This window comes from Galeopterus variegatus, unplaced genomic scaffold (genome assembly GCF_000696425.1).
Source record: "Galeopterus variegatus unplaced genomic scaffold, G_variegatus-3.0.2 Scaffold225, whole genome shotgun sequence".
Lineage (NCBI taxonomy): Eukaryota > Metazoa > Chordata > Mammalia > Dermoptera > Cynocephalidae > Galeopterus > Galeopterus variegatus.
In genome coordinates, this window is record NW_007726336.1 from 199,934 (window position 1) to 218,202 (window position 18,269).

An 18,269-nucleotide genomic window follows, 5' to 3' on the forward strand; every position below is an offset into this window, starting at 1 on the left:
GTCCAGCTCGTTGGCGGGCCGGCGGGTGGGCCCGGCGACCTGGGCCTGGGGCTGGGCGCCCGCGGCCGGGGGTCCTGGCCCGAGGAGGGGCTTCAGCTCTGAAGTGAAGACGGAGGACGAGCTGCGGGTGCGGCACCTGGAGGAGGAGAACCGAGGTGAGGGGCGCGGCGCGGAGGGCCGGCCGGGTCGGGGGGGCTCGTCCAGCCCGCGGTGCTTCCGCTCTGCGCCCATTTCGTGCTTCAGTACCGAAACGAGCGCCTCGGAGCGGCTCACCTGTGCGGCGGCCACCTTCGACGCGGGGACAGAGGGGCCCGTTGCGACCCCCGCTCTAGCCCGACAAGGTCAATACACCGGGTGTTTAGTTCTTGCTTCCAGGGTCTTTTCTTGCCGTGCAGTGGCTTTCTGTCCAGATGTCAGTGGTAGAGTTGTAGAAGCTGCAGTGAGAATGCCCGTTCTTATTCCGAAGATTCTCGGAACATTTGAAGCGTTCAGCTGGAACGATTTTTCCTCTTGTCCATTTCATCTCAGGAAGTTAGTTTTGGGGGATTGTTCCACTTCGTTGGAACAATTCTGGGCATTTTTGGCCTCTCCAGGCTCGAGGCAGGCGTGCGGGTAGTACTGGTCTTGCCCTTGGAGTCCTGCAGTGGGAGGAGACGGATGCACTAGCAGTGCGGTGCGGAGAAGCCTGTGGAAGGGGTGGCGTTCGGAGACGGTGCTGGTGGAGCTCAGCGCCCTTCACCCGCGGCGCTGGGAACAGCCGAACAGGTTGCGGTAGGTGGCATAGCGGTTTGCCTGTACTAAGCCAGAGGACAGGTCATTTAATTTCGACTTGCATTTATTGAGCAACTATAATCTGTTCATCAGAAGTGAAAATCGAAGTCATGATTGCTGTCTTAGTAGAGGGAAGAGGATCCTGGCAATGAATAGGCTGTGCTTTTTTTTTTAGTAAAAGATCTCATTTGGCTTAATTGTGATTCTAGAATCAGACAACAGGTCATTCCATGAAATAGAACAAGTGTTCCAATGAACTGAGCAGCAGAGGTTGACTTTATAGGCAGGAAAAAAAAAAAAGGCTGAAGAAAGCAGACACGAACAAAAAGCGGACTGGTTATTTTAAAGTTACTTTTCTTGTAAGGTGGGGAATGGGAGACAGAACAATAGAAAAATAGCTGATTATTTAACATTGAAACTTCATCACCATGCCTGTTAAAGGTTTAAACTGGCATGTTTGGGAAATTGCTTGTTATCTCTCCTGATTTCTCCGAAGGTCATATGGGAACTGAGTATCCCTCTGGTCATATGAACTTTAGCTGGAGTGACTCCATCTTGATTTTTTATTCTGGTCTTTTTTTTTTTTTTTTTTTTAAAGATGACCGGTAAGGGGATCTCAACCCTTGGCTTGGTGTTGTCAACACCACGCTCAGCCAGTGAGCTAACCGGCCATCCCTATATAGGATCCGAACCCGGGGCCTTGGTGTTATCAGCACCGCACTCTACCGAGTGAGCCACGGGCCGGCCTTATTCTGGTCTTTTGGGGCCTAGTTCAGAAATTTAGTTCAAAAAATGGCCTTTTACAGTTTTATTCAACAGTCCCTCCAAAACAAAACTCAGGTTTGTTTATGCATCAGTGCTTCTCTCAGTTATCATCATTCTGAGTTCCCGGTCTCAGCATGCAAGGCATTCTTCAGTAGGCAGTGAATTTTGCCATTAGTGAGGGTCCTTGGGCAAACTTCTCTATGCCTCAACTATTTCATGTGTAAAATAGGAAAAGTAATAATGCCAACTTTACAGGGTTGCTGTGAATATTAGATGAGATTGTTAATATAAGTTACCCATAGTAGGTGTTCAGGAGTATGATGTTCTTTCATTTATTATTTATTACTCCACGTAGAGGCAAGAGCTTGGTAAAAGGCATGGAGAGGTGAACATGTGTGGTGTTCTTGGGAAGTAGTATAAGGCAGGTATGGAAGTAATATAAGGCAGGTGTGGCTGTAGTGTGCATGACAGGCCGAATAGTAAGAAATTCAGCAGGAAGCAGACTGGCACTGGAGTGACTGGAGCTATGAATTGCCACTGTCTTTTGGCTAAGCTTAGTCGTGCTGGGATTTCAGTAATATTAGGTGTACCAACAGTATGTTAGACACAAACGATTGCAAGGTACAGCTCATGATAAGCACCATAGTCTATTTTTTTGTCTTTATGTCTTAAATGAATGCAGATTGAAAGTAAATTTGCACAGAAAGTCTGAAGAGTCTTTAAACAAGGATTCAAATGGACTAAAACAGAAGATAATCAGAACATAAAAGACAATTTAATAAATTCTAATGTTTTTAATTTCTCTGAAATATAAGAATCAGCTATTAGGACATCCATGGTATCTTGGGAAAATTGACTCAGTCTCCTTTGAGGATTGGCAAGAATAATGACTCAGGTTTGTCTAATGTTACGCTTTATTATCTAACTAGCAATCAGCAGTGCAAAGACAAACGCAAGGTCAAGGATTCTATAGGTGAAAGAGTCTCCCTGGTGCCTTTGTTTTTCATAGAGGCAAGTCCAAAATTTGGTACTCTCCATAGCTTTTAAGGAATAGGAGAACTCTCTCAGGTCAAAGGAGCCCCATACTTCACTTGCAGCCCGTTAGGTTAGGTGGGTGGGTGTGGGGGTGGGTAGGTGCAGAGTACATGAAGCCTCATCTCTAGTCTGGGTTCCATATTTGTTATTTGTTGTGGAGGCACGGTTATATAACCAAGTTTTTTTAGTGGTTATTTCTTGAATTGTTCATCCTACTCAGAGTTTTAGAGCAGAGGTCCTGGTCACAACTTACAAAGGTCTCTTCTGGTCTGCTGTAGCAACCTACTTCATAGATCTCCTTCCCAGTTTATTCTTCATGCTGGTGCTGGGGTTACCTTTGTTCAAGGCCAAAAATCACTTGTCTCAGTTAAAAACCTCTAATGGCTCCCTGTTGCCTGCAGGGCCTTCTCAACTGTCAGGCCTTTTCAGTCTATCCCCCTAAGTTTTGCCTTTCCTTGCTCTTTTCCATATCTCGGCTTTTGTACACACCTCCTAGAAGGAATCGCTCCGTCGTCCGTACTCCAGTCTGGCAAGCTTTTACTCGTAATTGTGACCCATTTCAGAAATCCTCTTTGTGGGCTGGCGGGTTAGCTCAGTTGGTTAGAACACAGTGTTATAACACCAAGGTCACAGGTTCAGATCCTCATACTGGCCAGCCGCCAGAAAGAAAGAAAGAAAGAGAGAGAGAGAGAGAGAGAGAATCATCTTTTTGAGCCCATCAGAACAACTTCTGGCAGAAATAGAGCAAAGAAGCTGCACCTTCCTGACACTTCACATCTAGATTATCCTTAGGACTTCTTGAGTGTCTTTGCAGTCTTTCCACGCTCTTTACCAACACTGCTCTTGTTCAAAACCTACTGCCAAGGTCTGCTAGCTGGTCTTCCTATGTCTACTTTCTTTTCTTTTTAAACAGGTGATTCCTTTCATATGTTTTGTCTTAAAAATATATTTTTATGTATTTTATGGTATGTGAATTATATCTCAGTAAAGATGTACATCGAAATGTGTGGATGTATGAGTATTTTTTATTCTTTATTGAGATATAATTTACATACCATAGAATTTAAAATGTACAGTTGTTTCTAGTCTGTTCACAGAGTTATGCTGTAACCATTAACACGATCTAGTTTTAGAACATTTTTATCAACCTCAAAATACAGAAACCCTCTACTCTTTAACAGTGACTCATTTTCTCCTCCTTCCCCCCAGCTCTGAAAAAACATTTATCTATTTTCTATCTCTAGATCTGTCTACTCTGGGCATTTATATAAAGAAATCATGTAATATATGGTGTTCTTTCACTTAGCATAGTATTTTCAAAGTTCATCCTTGTTGTAGCTTGTATTAGTATATCTGTCCTTTTTATGGCCAAATCATATTCCATTGTATGGATATACCACATTTTATCTATTCATCATTAATGTACATTTGGGTTGTATATTATGAACAGTGACTCAGAACATTCATATATAAGTTTTTGTGGACATTTTTTTATTTCTACATAGGAATAGAATTGCTGGGTCATTTGGTAATTCTATGATTAACATTTTGAGGAACCACCAAACTTTTCCAAAGTGGCTGCAGCATGTTACATTCCCATCAGCAAAGCATGAGGGCTCTGATTTCTCCATATCCTGGCCAACATTTGGTGGTGTTTTTCCTTTTAATTATAGCCATCCTGATGGGTAGGAAGTGGGTTACTCATTGTGGTTTTGATTTGGATTTATCTAATGGCTAATGATTTGAGCATCTTTTTTTAAAGTTGCTAAGGAAATCTATTTGAAGGGGGCTACTCTAGTGGGTTTTTGTATTAGGAGAGATTGAGATCAGGCTCAGCCCTCTGTTGAGCATCTTGTCATGTGTTTATTGGCTATGTGTGTATCTTTGGAGAAATGTGTACTCAAATTCTTTGTCTGTTTTTAAATTGAATTGCTTGTCTTTTTATTGTTGAGTTGTAAACGTCCTTTATTTGTTCTGGATACAACTACCTTATCAGATAGATGATTTGCAAATATTTTCTCTCCTTCTCTGGGTGTCTTTTCACTTTCTTGATGGTATATTTTGAAGAGCTAACATTTTAAATTTTGATGTAGTCCAATTTATCTATTTTGTTGTTGCTGTGCTTTTGGATCATGTCTTAGAAACTATTGCCTAACCCAAGGTCACAAAGATTTATGCCTTTGTTTTCTTCATAGAGTGTTATCTCTTACATTTGTGACTGTGATTCAATTTGAGTTAATTTTTGTATATGGTGTGAGATAAGAGAACTGACATCATTCTTTTGCTTGTGTATATCCAGTTGTTTCAGCACTATTTGTTGAAAAGACTATTCTTTCAACCATTGAACTTAGTATTCTTGGGAAAAATTAACTGACTATAAATAGAAGGGATTACTTATGGATGCTCAATTATATTCCTTTGATCTGCATATCTATCCTTATGTCAGTTCCACACTGATTACTGTAGTTTTGTAGTAAAATTTGAAATTGGATAGCATGAGTCCTCCAACTTTGTTCTTTTTTAAGAATATTTTGGTTGTTCTGGGACTCTTGCCTTACCATGTAAATTTTAGGGTCAGCTTGTGAATTTCTGCAAAAAAGCCAAATGGAATTTTAATAGGGAATGCATTGAATAGGTAGATCAATTTGGGGAGTATTGCCACTTTAACAATGTTAAATTTCTCAATCTACGAACATGGAATATTTTCCATTCAGCAGTGTTTTGTAGTTTTCAGTGTAGATTAAGTCTTAGTAACTTCTTAAATTTTGTACTGTTTAATTTATTTGTTGGCAGCTGGCTGGTACAGGGGTTGAACCTCAGGACCTTGGTGTTATCAGCATCATGCTCTAACCAACTGAGGTAACTGGCTAGCCCTTTGACAGTTCTTTTTAACGGGATTTTTTCTAACAGGATTTTTGGCTGTGTATTTCCTATCTACAAGATCATGCCATTTGAAATAAAAGTAACTTTTCTTCTTCCTTTCCAGTATGAATGCCTTTTATTTGTTTTTCTTCCCTGATTTTCCTGGTTAGAACCTCCATTACAGTGTTGGATAAAAGTAGCTAGAGCAAATATCCTTGTCTTACTCCTGATCTTGGTGGGAAAGTATTTAGACTTTCACCATTTAAGTGTGATGGGAGCAATGGTGCCCTTTAGTAGTTGAGGACGCTTCCTTCTATTTGTAGTTTGTTGAGTGTTTTTATCACGTTAAATTTTGTCAAGTGCTTTTTCTGAGTCTATTGAGATGTTTTTCTGATTTTTCTTGTTTAGCCTGTTGATGCGATGGATTACATTAAGTGGTTTTCAAATATTGAATCAGCCTTGCATAACTGGAATAAATCCCACTTTGTTGTGGTGTATAATTCTTTTTATATATTGTTGAATTTAATTTGCTCATATTTTATTGAGAATTTTTGTATATATGTTCATGAGAGATGTTGGTTGTTAATTTTCCATTCTTGTCTTTGTCTGGTTTTGGTATGAGGGTAATGCTAGCCTCACAGAAAGAGCTAGGAAGTGTTCCTTCTGCTTCTGTTTTCTGGCAGAGATTGTAGAAATGGTATCGTTTCTTTTTTGATATTTTGGTGGAATTTACCTGTGAAACCATCTGGGTCTGATGCTTTTTTTCTGGAAGCTTATTAATTATCAATTCAATTTTTTTACATAGACGTAGTCCTATTCAGTTCTGTTTCTCCTTGTGTAAATTCTGATAGATTGTGCCTTTCAAGGAATTGGTCCATTTCATCCAAATTATCAAATTTGTGGGCATAGTGTTGTTTATAATATTTCTTTATTATGCTTGTGATGTCCCTGGGATTCAGTAGTGATGACCCTGCTTTCATTTCTGATATTAGTAATTGTGTGGTGAGAAAGAATCCTGTTATTTTGCATTCGAATTGGCGCTATCAGGATGAATTTATAATTCCTAATAAGTCTGAAGACCATAAGTATATTGTTACATGTAATTTATATTTTCCAGTTTTTTGCCCTGAAAGAGTCTAAAAGCAATATCGTAGTAGCAGCAAACATATCTAATACCCAGATCTTGGTTTCTAAATACTGTTCCCTGACTAAAAGAAGCCAGGGCTCTTTGGAGAAATTGCTGGTTTCAGGTATGGAACAGGGAAAGTGTTCAGGAGAACCTGGAATATCTTCTTGGGTCAGAAATCCAGGAAATGCTCAAACTGAAGGAAACATGTCAGAAGGACATAGAAACAGGCTTGCAAGGGCTGTCCGGTTAGCTGAGTTGGTTAGAGTGTGGTGGTGTAATACCAGGGTCAAGGGTTTGGTTCCCTGTACTTGCCAGCCACAAAAAAACCAAAGACAGACTTACAGAGGTTCCCCTGGCCATATATAGGGTGATTTGAGTATTAACTGTGTGATGATGGCAATGGATTATAGCACATTGAATAAAGAATTCATAAACCATAGCGATATTCAAAATAGTGGGATAGGGAAGAACTTGTTTGTATAGAAGAAATGATAAAAAATTACCATTTTGAAACCATGAGTGAAATAGTAAAGGAATTATCATGGCAGTATGAGGTATGGATCCTTTGTCTTTTTCCAAATGGGTACTCCTAACACCTTTTATTCCTCTTTACCCCACTGATTTGAAATACCACTTTTATCATAAACTAAATTTTCTTCTGGATATTCTGTCCTGTTTTATGATCTCTCTGTGTATTGCACTTCTAACACTTGAATTATTCAAGTGCTATGTTGTGTCTTAACATATGATAGTGCTAGTTCCTCCCTCCTTCACCATTGCTCTTGTCTTTTCATTGTTTTCTAGGCTCTTCCCGCATTGTTACTTTTATACGTGAATTTTAGAATCTTCATGTCTAGTTGCAGAATTTTGATTGTGTTGAATTTATAAATTAGGAAAATAGTTATAACAGTGTTTTTTCCTATGTAAGAATGTGACACGTTTCCATTTGTTCATTTCTACTCTTGTTTTTTCAAGAGAGCTTTACAAAGTGCCAGTAGGGTTTGCACAGTTCTCGTTAAGTGTATCTGAGCAGTTGTCTTCCCCTCCCTCCATTTTCATGAGGGCTACTGTTTCCAAATGTATTAATTTCACATCTCTTAAAGAATGCTTTTTATTTCAGTAGTTTTTTATTTGATTCTCTTGGGTTTTCTAGGTTTACATCATTATGTGCTAACGCATTTCTAAGTTGTTTCCAAGATTTGGCTAATATAAAGATTGCTGCAATTCTTGTGCGTATTTCATCGTGTTTATGGGAAGGGGTTCTCGAACATTTCAGTGCATTTTTAGTGTTGGTTGTTACTGCTTTGATAGCATTTGCAGGAGCCTGGATTATATATGTGGTTTATCAAAAGCATTCTTTCTGTCAGTGGTCTTCAATAGTTTTTTTTTTTTTTTTTTGTCCTTTTTGAGACCGGCCGCACCGTGCTCAGCCAGTGAGCACTGTGAGCACACCGGTCATCCCTACATAGGATCTGAATCCGCGGTGGGAGCGCTCCTTTTGAGACCGGCCGCACCGTGCTCAGCCAGTGAGCGCTGTGAGCACACCGGTCATCCCTACATAGGATCTGAATCCGCGGTGGGAGCGCTCCTGCGCTCCCAGCGCCGCACTCTGCTGAGCGTGCCACGGGCTCGGCCCTTCAATAGTTTTATTACATGTAATTTGTTAGTAAAAATAATAGTTATTGAAGTGTATAAAAAATTTTTTTAAAAATTTACATACTCACGTTATTAAAAAAAAAACCAACCGTACAGGAAGGTGCCATACCTTCACTTTCAGGCCCTTTCATTAAAATTAAAGACTTGAAATATCTCTTGAACCTTGCTGTGAATGATGGTTTTATTCACTGTCTTTCTGATTTTTATCTTTGTAGACAGTATCCGGGCTCCTTTTGATGTTAGTTGAGAGAATATTTGCTGTTCTATTTCGTTTTCTGCCTTCCAATTTTTGTTATTCACTCACTCATTCATTCACTTAATTATTTTCTATACCTTGTCCAGTCCAATAATATCTATCATTTATAACATTAGTTTACATCATCAAAGTTTATGATGGTTACATTTTGTTCTGTTATTATAATTGTTAAATATATTATCTGTAAGTTGAACATAAACAGTGTTTATAATATTATGGATCAACAGTTATGTTGTTATTGCCTTTACTGTACCTCTGGAATCGCCTACTTCCCATCACCACTATTACAATTTGAAATCTGCATACCTCTGCAGTAGACTCTTGATTGATCTCCCCAAGTATACATCCCCCCCTTTTTTGCACATTGAGATGAAATTCTGATAACAGAGAACTTACCATTTTAACCTTTTTAAATGTACATTTCACTGGTTTTTAGCTTATTCACCATGTCATACAAATGCCACCACTATCTCATTCTTAAATACTTTCATTACTCTTCTTTATTGGTGTATTAGCTATACAGATGCTCCTTGACCTACGATGGGGTTGCATCCTGATAAAGCCATCATACGTTGAAAGTATTGTAAGCTGAAAATGCACTTAATATACTTAACCTACCAAGCATAGTAGCTTAGCCTAGCCTACTTTAAATGTGCTCAGAACACTTACATTAGCCTATAGTTGGGCAAAATCATCTAACACAACCTATTTTATAATAAAGTGTTGAATATCTCATGTAATTTACTGAATACTGTACGGAAACTGAAAAATTGAATGGTTGTATGGATCCTCAATGTATGGTCTCTACTGAACGCATATCACTTTCACACCATCACAAAGTTGAAAAATTCTGAGTTGAGCCATCTAAAAGTTGGGGACTCTGTACTTTTACAGTATACATTTATAGCTAATCTGAATCCACTGTCAAATAACACTATGCTGTTTCATGGGTAATATGAGCACCTTACAATAACAAAATATTCCTAATTCCTCCTTCCATTTTACATATACATAGCATACATAATGGAATACATTGTTGCTATTATTATTTTGAACAAATTATCTGTTAGATAAATTAAGAATAAGAAAAATAAGTTTTATCTTTACTGATTTGTGCCCTGATGCTGTTCCTCTTTTAGTATAGATCTGAGTTACTGACCTATATAATTTTCCTTCTGTCTAAAGAATTTTTTCTAACGTTTCTTGCAGTGCAGGTGTACTAGCAACAAATTCCCTCAATTTGAGTTTATCTGAGAAAGTATTTCTCCATTACTTTTTTTTTTTTTTTTTGGCAACTGGCTGGTGTGGGGATCCAAACCCTTAACCTTGGTGTTACAGTACCATGTTCTAACCAACTGAACTAACTGGCCAGCCTCCAGTTTTTTTTGGTGGCTGGCCGGTACAAGGATTGAACTCTGGACCTTGGTGTTATCAGCACCACACTCTAACCAAATGAACTTACTGGCCAGCCCATTCCTTCACTTTTGAGAGATAATCTTACAGTACTATTAACCCTTGAACAACATGGAGGTTAAGGGGACTCCCCACCCCCTTTGTAAATCTGAATATGGCTTTCCCCTGGGTCATAAAACTTTCCCCTGGGTTGTTGCTCTACCGAGCCCTGTGGGGTGGGGGAGACACCATGCTAATAGCCTGCTGTTAGGTAGGCTACTTAATTGTTCGGTTAGGTATGTCATGCATTCATGATGTGCTTAGGTATGTCATACCTAAGCAAAAGTTTTCCAATATATTTATTGAAAGAAATTTGTGTGTGAATGTAACTATGCAGTTCAAATCTGTGCTGTTTGAGTGTTTGCTGTATACAGAATTATAAGCTTGTGATTTTTTTCTTAATACTTTCAGTATTTCACTCCATTCTCTTGCATGATTTCTGAGAAGTTGTGTGTAATTCTTATCTTTGTTCCTCTTTAGGTGAGGTGTTTCTGTCTTCTTTCAGGATTTTTTTTTTTTTTTTGATTTTCTGTAGTTTGAAAATGATGTGCATAGGTGTAGTATTCTTGTTTTTTATGCTCCTTGGTCTTCTCTGATCTTCCTGAATCTGTGGTTTAGTGTCTGACATTAATTTGAGGAAAATTATCAGTTATTACTGTTTCAAATATCTTTTTGCTTTCTCTTTTCTTGTTTTGGAATTCCCACTGTGTGTGTTACACCTTTTGTAATTGCCCCACAGTTCTTGGATATTCTGTTGTTTTTTTTTTTAAAATTCTTTCTTTGCTTTGCTTTCTAGTTTTTGTGATAGAAATCTCAATGGAAATTGAGGTATCCACAAGCTAGATTCTTAACTCAGCCATTGACTGGGACCTCTTAGAGTTTTTCTCTTTTATACTTGTCCCTATGAGCCTTCAGAAATTTGTCTATTACAGTTCAGGTTTCCCTGATCCAACACTGGTTCCTGCAAAGGTTTATGCTTGTGAGTTTCTCCTTAGACAAGCCATGATTCTCTGTGTTCTCTTGTCAGCCTCTGTAATTGTGGGGGATGCAGTTAGTCTTGTGGCTTCATTTTTCTGACAGATCTAAAAAGAGTTGTTGATTTTTCAGATCTCATTTTTGTATTGTTTATTGTTAGAGTTATGACTGTTGTATGTGTGGCTTTCTTGAATTCACTTATCAGCTCTATAGTTTTTTTGTGGATTCTTTGTGATTTTCTCTATATAGGATCATGTCTTTTGTGAATGGAAATAGTTTTACTTCTTTCTTTTCAATTTGGCTGCCATTTACTTCTTTTTCTTGCCTAATTGCCTTGGTTAGAACTTCTAGTATCACAGTGAATAGCAATGGTGAAAGCAGGCATCCTTGTTACAGTGTAGGTTAATCTTATATTAGGGGGAAGACTTTCAGTCTCTCATCATTGAGTATGATGTGAGTTGTGGGTTTTTCACAAATGCCCTCCATCAGGATGAGTTGAGAAAGTTCTCATCTCTTACTAGTTGCCTGTATTTTTAAGAATTTTTAAAGAGTGTTGGATTTTGTCAAATGCTTCTTCTGTATCAGTTCAGACGATCATGTGATTTTAAGAATTTTTCTTTTTGTTCTATTGATGTGGTATATGTATTACTTTGGTATTTGTATGTTGAACAACCTTTGCATTGCTGGGATAAATCCCCACCTGGTCAGGGTGTATACATCTTTTAATATGCTGCTGGATTTGGTTTGTTAGTGTTTTGTTGAGGATTATTGCATCTACATTTCTAAGAAGTATTGGTCTATATTTCCCCAGTATACTCTTGCTTGCTTCTGATCCATTCTTTACACTGTGGCCTGAGTGATCTTTTAAAATGCAAATTTGGACATAGAAATCGATTTCTACAAAAAAAGCTATTGGAAACTTAGAGCAAACTTCATACCAAATAATGAAATACTAGAAGGGTTCTCATTAAAGATATTGACAAAATAAGGAAACTTGTCTTTGCTAATAATCTATATTGGATTTGAAGTCCTAACTAAAGTAAAATAGCAAGAGAAGGAAATGAGAAGTTAAATCAACATCAGACTAGAAAATGTAACAGCCAATATTTCTAGATAATGGTTGGTCATCTCCTTAGAAAACTGAAAGAGAATCACTGATTAAACCTTTTAACAATTCATAAATTTGCCAGGAAAATACTAAACAAAATATCACTAAACTTTCCATATGCTTGCATTATGTGATTAGAAAATATAACTGAAATAGAAATAAAAGCATTCACAAGATCAATAAGTAGCTACCTTCCAAGACATGTTCAAGAGCTATATGAAAAAACCCTGGAAGTCTTTACTGACAAAAACTCCAAGACCTGAAAATATGGAGCATTACACCATGTCCTAGAGGGAAAGACCTAATGTTCTCATAATGTCAGTTTTCTAAAAAATTAAACGATAAATGTGATATAATCCCACTGAATATCTTAACAGGTTTATTTTAAATTTAGTCCAAAAGATATGTATTTCTGGAGAGAGAAAACTGTTTACAGTTAATTTCTGTCTAATTAGTTACCTGATTTTTTTAATGGTCTCGTGGTCTTTTTAACCCCACCCCTCCCTCCTTGAAGGCTGGTGCCCCATGCTTCATTACAGGGTCATGTCCAGTCTCATCAGGCTGCGTTTTGTATGTAGCTGTTAATGCTTGCTGCTTTTAACCAATCATATCTTTTTACAGTATCCATTTATTATATAATGCTTCTTAGAAAATAATTTTATAGTACATGTTAATATGTGCAACCAATTAAAAATGTATAAATTAGTGTAAGAAAAAAATGTAATAAAAGATGTGTTTAAGACATATTGAAAAATAATAACTGGCAGGAATGATGCTTGTCCTAAAGATGACAAAACTTAAAGTATGGTTATAATAATTAAAGCAGTAGAACATTAGAATGGGGATAGACAAGGAAATTGACAGTAGAACATTGTTGAGTCTGAGAGATGATTTTTGTAGGTATTTTCTTTTTTTCTTTACACCCTGTGAAGATTCATTGTAGGTATTTTGTATACAACTGTTTGGTATTTGAAATCAGAAGGAGAATATTGAATTATTTAATAAATTGTGCTGGCCAAAATGTGTATGCATTTTAGATAAAATGAAGTTAGTTCTGTGGAGCAGGGGACAGAACGGAAGTATTCAATGTTGGAAGAAAATATTAAACCGTACTGTCCAGCCATCAAAACCCGCCTCCTCTCCCACAAAAAAAAAAAGAAGAAGAAGAAGAAGAAAATATTAGAGATGTCTCCAGTCATTTGGGTAGGAAAATCTTTATTTTATTTATTTTTACTTTTTCCTAACTGCTAATGTAGTTAGTATTGCAATCAACACTAATGAGCTTGTTTTGAGAAACAGCAGTGCCCTTCCATTGCCCCAGTTCCCATACTTCACAAGCAGTCATTTAAAACCCTTTTGGCTTCTTATTTTGGGCGCGTATCACTTCATTTTAAATAACATACATGTATTTCTACTTTTGAAGTTTTCAAATTTAGGTATTACCTGTCTATTGATTTTTTTGCTTTGAAGGATCAGGGTTTAGCCCCCTTTCATCCATCCCACACTCCACCACACCCACCCACCCACATATCTTTCTCACCTGCCCCCAACTTCACCCCTTGGTTGTATGATAATTTGCCCATATCTCTAGGTCTAAGTGAATCTTGCTGTGATTTTTTCGAACAGCTTTACTGAAATATAATTCGCAAACCAGAAAATTTGCCCGCTTAAAGTGTCTAGTTCAGTGGCTTTTTTTCTAGTACATTCAGACAGGTGTGCATCCATCACCTCAGTCAATTTTAGAATATTTTCATTACCCCAAAAAGAAACCTTTGCACTTCTTAGTTGTCACTACTTAATCCCTTCATCCCTGCCAGACATAGGCAACCACTAATCTTTCTGTTTCTTTAGGTTTGCCCACTCTTGACATTTTGTATAAATGGAATTACATAATATGTGCTCCTTTGTGACAGGCTTTTTTCACTCAGCATAATGTTTTCAAGGTTCATCCGTGTTGTATATAGCAGTATGGATTTAAGACTTTTTGACTTTATGGTGGTGCGAAAGCGATATACATTCAGTAGAAACTGTACTTTGAGTACCCATGCAACTGCTGTTTTACACTTTCTGTATAGTATTCAGTAAGTTACATTAGCTGTTCAACACTTTATTATAAAATGAGGCTTTGTGTTAGGTGATTTTGCCCACCTGTAGGCTAATGTAAGTACTCTGAGCACATCTAAGGTAGGTTAGGTGTATTAAATGAATTTTTGATTTTCAGTGTTTTCCATTTAGGATGGGTTTATTGAGATGTAACCCCACTGTAAGTCAAGGAGCATCTGTACTTTATTTCTTTTTATTGTTGAATAACATTTCATTGCATGGATACACCACATTTTCTTTTTCTATCACCTGATGGACAGTTGGTTTGTTTCCATTTGTTTAATGTTTTGGATATTGCTGCTGTGATCATTGTGGTACAGATTTTTGTATAGATAAACATTTTCACTGGGAAATCCTTTTTAGGAAAGATGCTAAGCCCATAAGTTACAAAGGCAAAACTAGACTCCATAAAATGTTAAAACTTTGGTACAACAAAATATCATAAATGAATTTAATTAAAAAGTAAGTGGTTGGAAAAAGACTTGTAATATAAATAATGAATTAGTATCTATAATCTAAAAAGTTATTAATTAAAATGCAAAAGACAACTCAGTATAATCTAAAAAGTTATTAATTAAAATGCAAAAGACAACTCAGTGACAAGATAGGCAAACAATAAGAATGGTTAATTCATAAATGAAGTAGTAAGTTCTCATTAAATTTGTAAACTCAACTTTAGTTTAGAAAATTGGTGGAACCTGATGTAAGGTGACATTATTTTCTCATGTATTATTATGGATTTGCAATATTCAGTGTTGAATGGTAGGCCAGTGATTCTCAATAATGTATTTTAGGAGGCCTCCTTACTGTCCTGAAATGAAATGTATAGATAACATAAGCTGCTCACACATACAAGTTTTAAAAAACTGTCTAGATATAATAATGAGAAACAAAAGGAAGGTAATTTATAATTAAGTAGTCTATTTCAATATGTAAAATTCTGTTATTATTAAAATATAAATATTAGGATTTCAGAGAAATAGACCAGAAGCCGTTCTATCTAAGAAGTAGAAGAAAACAAAAAAGACACACTTGGTATAAGTGGATACTAGAATAAAAACTAATAACAGATTAGTAATGACAGAGCAGACTTGTATATGATAAGAGAATGGGAAAATACCCTCAATCCAAGAAGGGATGGCATGCTAAGGTAAATTTTAGACTGTCAGTAAGCAGAATGATATTCTCACAAATGAGCTACTCCTTACTTAAGAACTTCAGGTCAAAATAATTTTCTAGTGGAACATGAGGGAGGGTGGTGACATTGTAAAGTTCTGTTCTCATTGTAAATTGTAAGGCTCAGTTCTCATTGATGCCAAATCAAATGGACATTCTCTCCTATTGGTGATATACTTGAAAATGCAGTGAATATATTTATAGACTTTGCATATCCCCTTTCCACTTTTTTGATGGGTAGTGTAGTGGGGCGCTCGCACAGAGGAATCCAGGACCAGCGTTGGTTTTGTAGCTCTTTTAATAGTTGATAGCTCTTTCTGGTGTTACAGCTCTTTCTGGTGTTACAGCTCTTTATTGCTTGCAAGCAAGGAGAGCACCAACATTAGGCTAGTGTCTCCCGGAATGAAGAAAAGGAGGAGCCTTATATACCCAAAACTTCCTGCACCAAACCAACCAAGTTCTCACTCAGGCCCTCTTATGTAAATGAGTGATGCAAGTTTGTTAATTCGGATTGGTTGGCTATGTGACATAGCTCATTGGTCATTCAGGTCCTCTTATGCAAATGACGGATGCAAGTTTGTTAATTCGGATTTGTTGGCTATGTGACATAGCTCATTGGCCAGTTCTGGAGCCAAATTTGCATCTGGCCCTTAGGGTGATGCAAAGCTGCTGTTATTTTTCATTAGCACACTGGTGCAACAAGCAAGCTAGGTTACAGAAGCCAGAGTTCATGATTGAGACTGTCAAGCATAAAATTTCTAAAACAATTCCTCGAGCAGAAGGGGGCAGGTTTAACAATCAGAAAAATGCTCAAGGTTGTCTATTTCATTTAAAAAAACCGTTTACAGAAGCCAAGTCAAACGAGTTATGCTGCCAATACATAAAATGGCTCTTATATCTGAGTGGAGCCAGGATGGTCACCCATCACAGTAGCATGTGGGATAGAATTTATCAGGATTCATCTGACTTTAGGGCAGTGAGCCTCTAGTGCAGAGAGCAGGTGTGTCTCTGTGTCAGTTTTCCAGTTTTGTGTATCCAATGTATTGGATCCTTTGCTAGCATACCTCATGCATCTTGTTTATCAAAGTGTGGTAGTTCCATACAAAGTGGCACACAGAATTGCCACAGATACATCTAAATGGCCTGAAGAAGCCAAGTCCCAGTGATCTAACTCATAAGTTAATGCATGTCATGTAAGAATAATTTGTTGACATAGTTGTTTCACAGTACAGTAGTAGTTAAAATATTTATTTGAGTTGATCTTAATATTAGATTAATTTAGTATATTTTTTAGAATTATTGGTAATATAAAAATTCACATATGTGGGGAAGGAACTGTCCTTGTGCGAGTCACACATAATTGGAAAGAAAATGTTTGCGATATTTTTCAAGTGTTAAAAATTCTAAAGGTTTTAATATTCATGTTTGCCCATAATTTTGTAAGTGTGGTTTTGTATTCTTTTACTTAAAAAGGGCTCCCTAAATCCTTTATGCTTCAGTCCCTGTAAGTCCTGAATCTAGTCCTGGTGACAGTCCAAGATGGGTTCCCTCAGATTTTCCAAATGTGTCCTAAGAAGTGTTTTACCCTGTTGGGATCCACTATTGTCATCAAATAAGTATTGGTATTTTGACTAGGAGTTAAATAGGGACAGTATTTTTATGGGGTATCTTTTTTTGGGGGGGTGGGGTGCAGTGGCTGGTCAGTACAGGGTATTACATTGCAAATAACAGTTTGAGCATCCCAAATCCAAACATCTGAAATTTGAAATGCTCTAAAGTCTGAAACTTTTTGAGCGCCTATATAACACCCAAAGGAAATGTTCATTGGGACATTTTAGGTTTTGGATTTTTGGACTGGGAATGCTCAACTGGTACAATGCAGATGTTCCAAAATTCCCCCAAAATCTGAAACATTTTTGATCCCAAACATTTTGGATAAGGGGCACTCATCCTGTACCTTGGTGGTGCTTAAAAAGAGGTAAATTGAAGGGGATGTGATGTCGTGAAATTCTTTCTTAAAAAGGCTGGAGAAAACTGATGAATATTAAGCACTAGCTGGATTTTATAAATTTTATATGTACTATGTCTTTAAAAATATGCTTATCTTGAAAAAGAAACTAAACATGAAAACAAGGATAAAGCTCTCACAGTGAACTCAGTGAGGTAGTAGATTTGAAGTCCCGCGTTAGCTAGATACCTGTGTGTTGTGGAGTCTGTGCACTGAATACCTCACTAACTCAAGTGCTTGTGCTTCTTTTTTTTTCCTTCCTTAACTAGGAATTGTGGTGCTTGGAATAAATAGAGCTCATGGCAAAAATTCACTCAGTCTAAATCTTATAAAAATGGTGAGTATAGAGATTAAACCATTTGCTTCTAATATTAAGGTACAATGTTGATATCAATGTGAAAGTGATTCTTTCCCCTTTTCCTCCCTATCTGCTTAGTTGTCAAAAGCTGTGGATGCTTTAAAATCTGATAAAAAAGTGCGGACCATAATAATCAGGAGTGAAGTCCCAGGGATATTCTGTGCTGGTATGTAAATACATTTTATTACGAAACTAAACTGTAGTGTAATTTTTCTTCAGTTAATAGCCCATTTTCCATTAAAATGTTCTGTGGTTTGAACTCTGTTATCAACAGTTCCTTTTCACACACAAAAATGCGTTCAGTCTGTTAGCACAGAAAGACACTTTTGCAGCATGTGGAGCACATAAAACGTGCGTGCATGTGTTTCTAACCGCCTCTTGCTCCCCAGAGGTCGTGCCCTCGGCGGCCTCCCAGCGCCTTGCCCGGACACAGTCTGGGCGCTTTCCCACCCCTTCATTTCCTGGTCTGTGGCCGTCCTCCCGGTACCGTCGGAGCGTCTCCAAACCCTGTTGTGTGCTCAGAGGTCGCTTCAAGCGACTCGCGGCCGCCTCAGCTCCAAGAGACGCCGTTGCTTCCGCCCGGTGCGCTGAGGGTCACCCCGCGCCATGTCGTCC

The 18,269-nt window shown here is 37.7% G+C and overlaps 1 protein-coding gene across 1 annotated transcript in view; it reads left to right on the forward strand.

The window, feature by feature from the left end:
* The window catches only part of AUH (AU RNA binding protein/enoyl-CoA hydratase), a 171,315-nt gene that overhangs the window by 766 nt on the left and 152,280 nt on the right, over positions 1-18,269 (forward strand). The window contains exons 2-4 of the mRNA XM_008566156.1: positions 7-155; positions 17,566-17,633; positions 17,733-17,820. Coding sequence (XP_008564378.1) covers positions 7-155; positions 17,566-17,633; positions 17,733-17,820 — 305 coding nt within the window. The remainder of the gene's footprint in view (positions 1-6; positions 156-17,565; positions 17,634-17,732; positions 17,821-18,269) is intronic.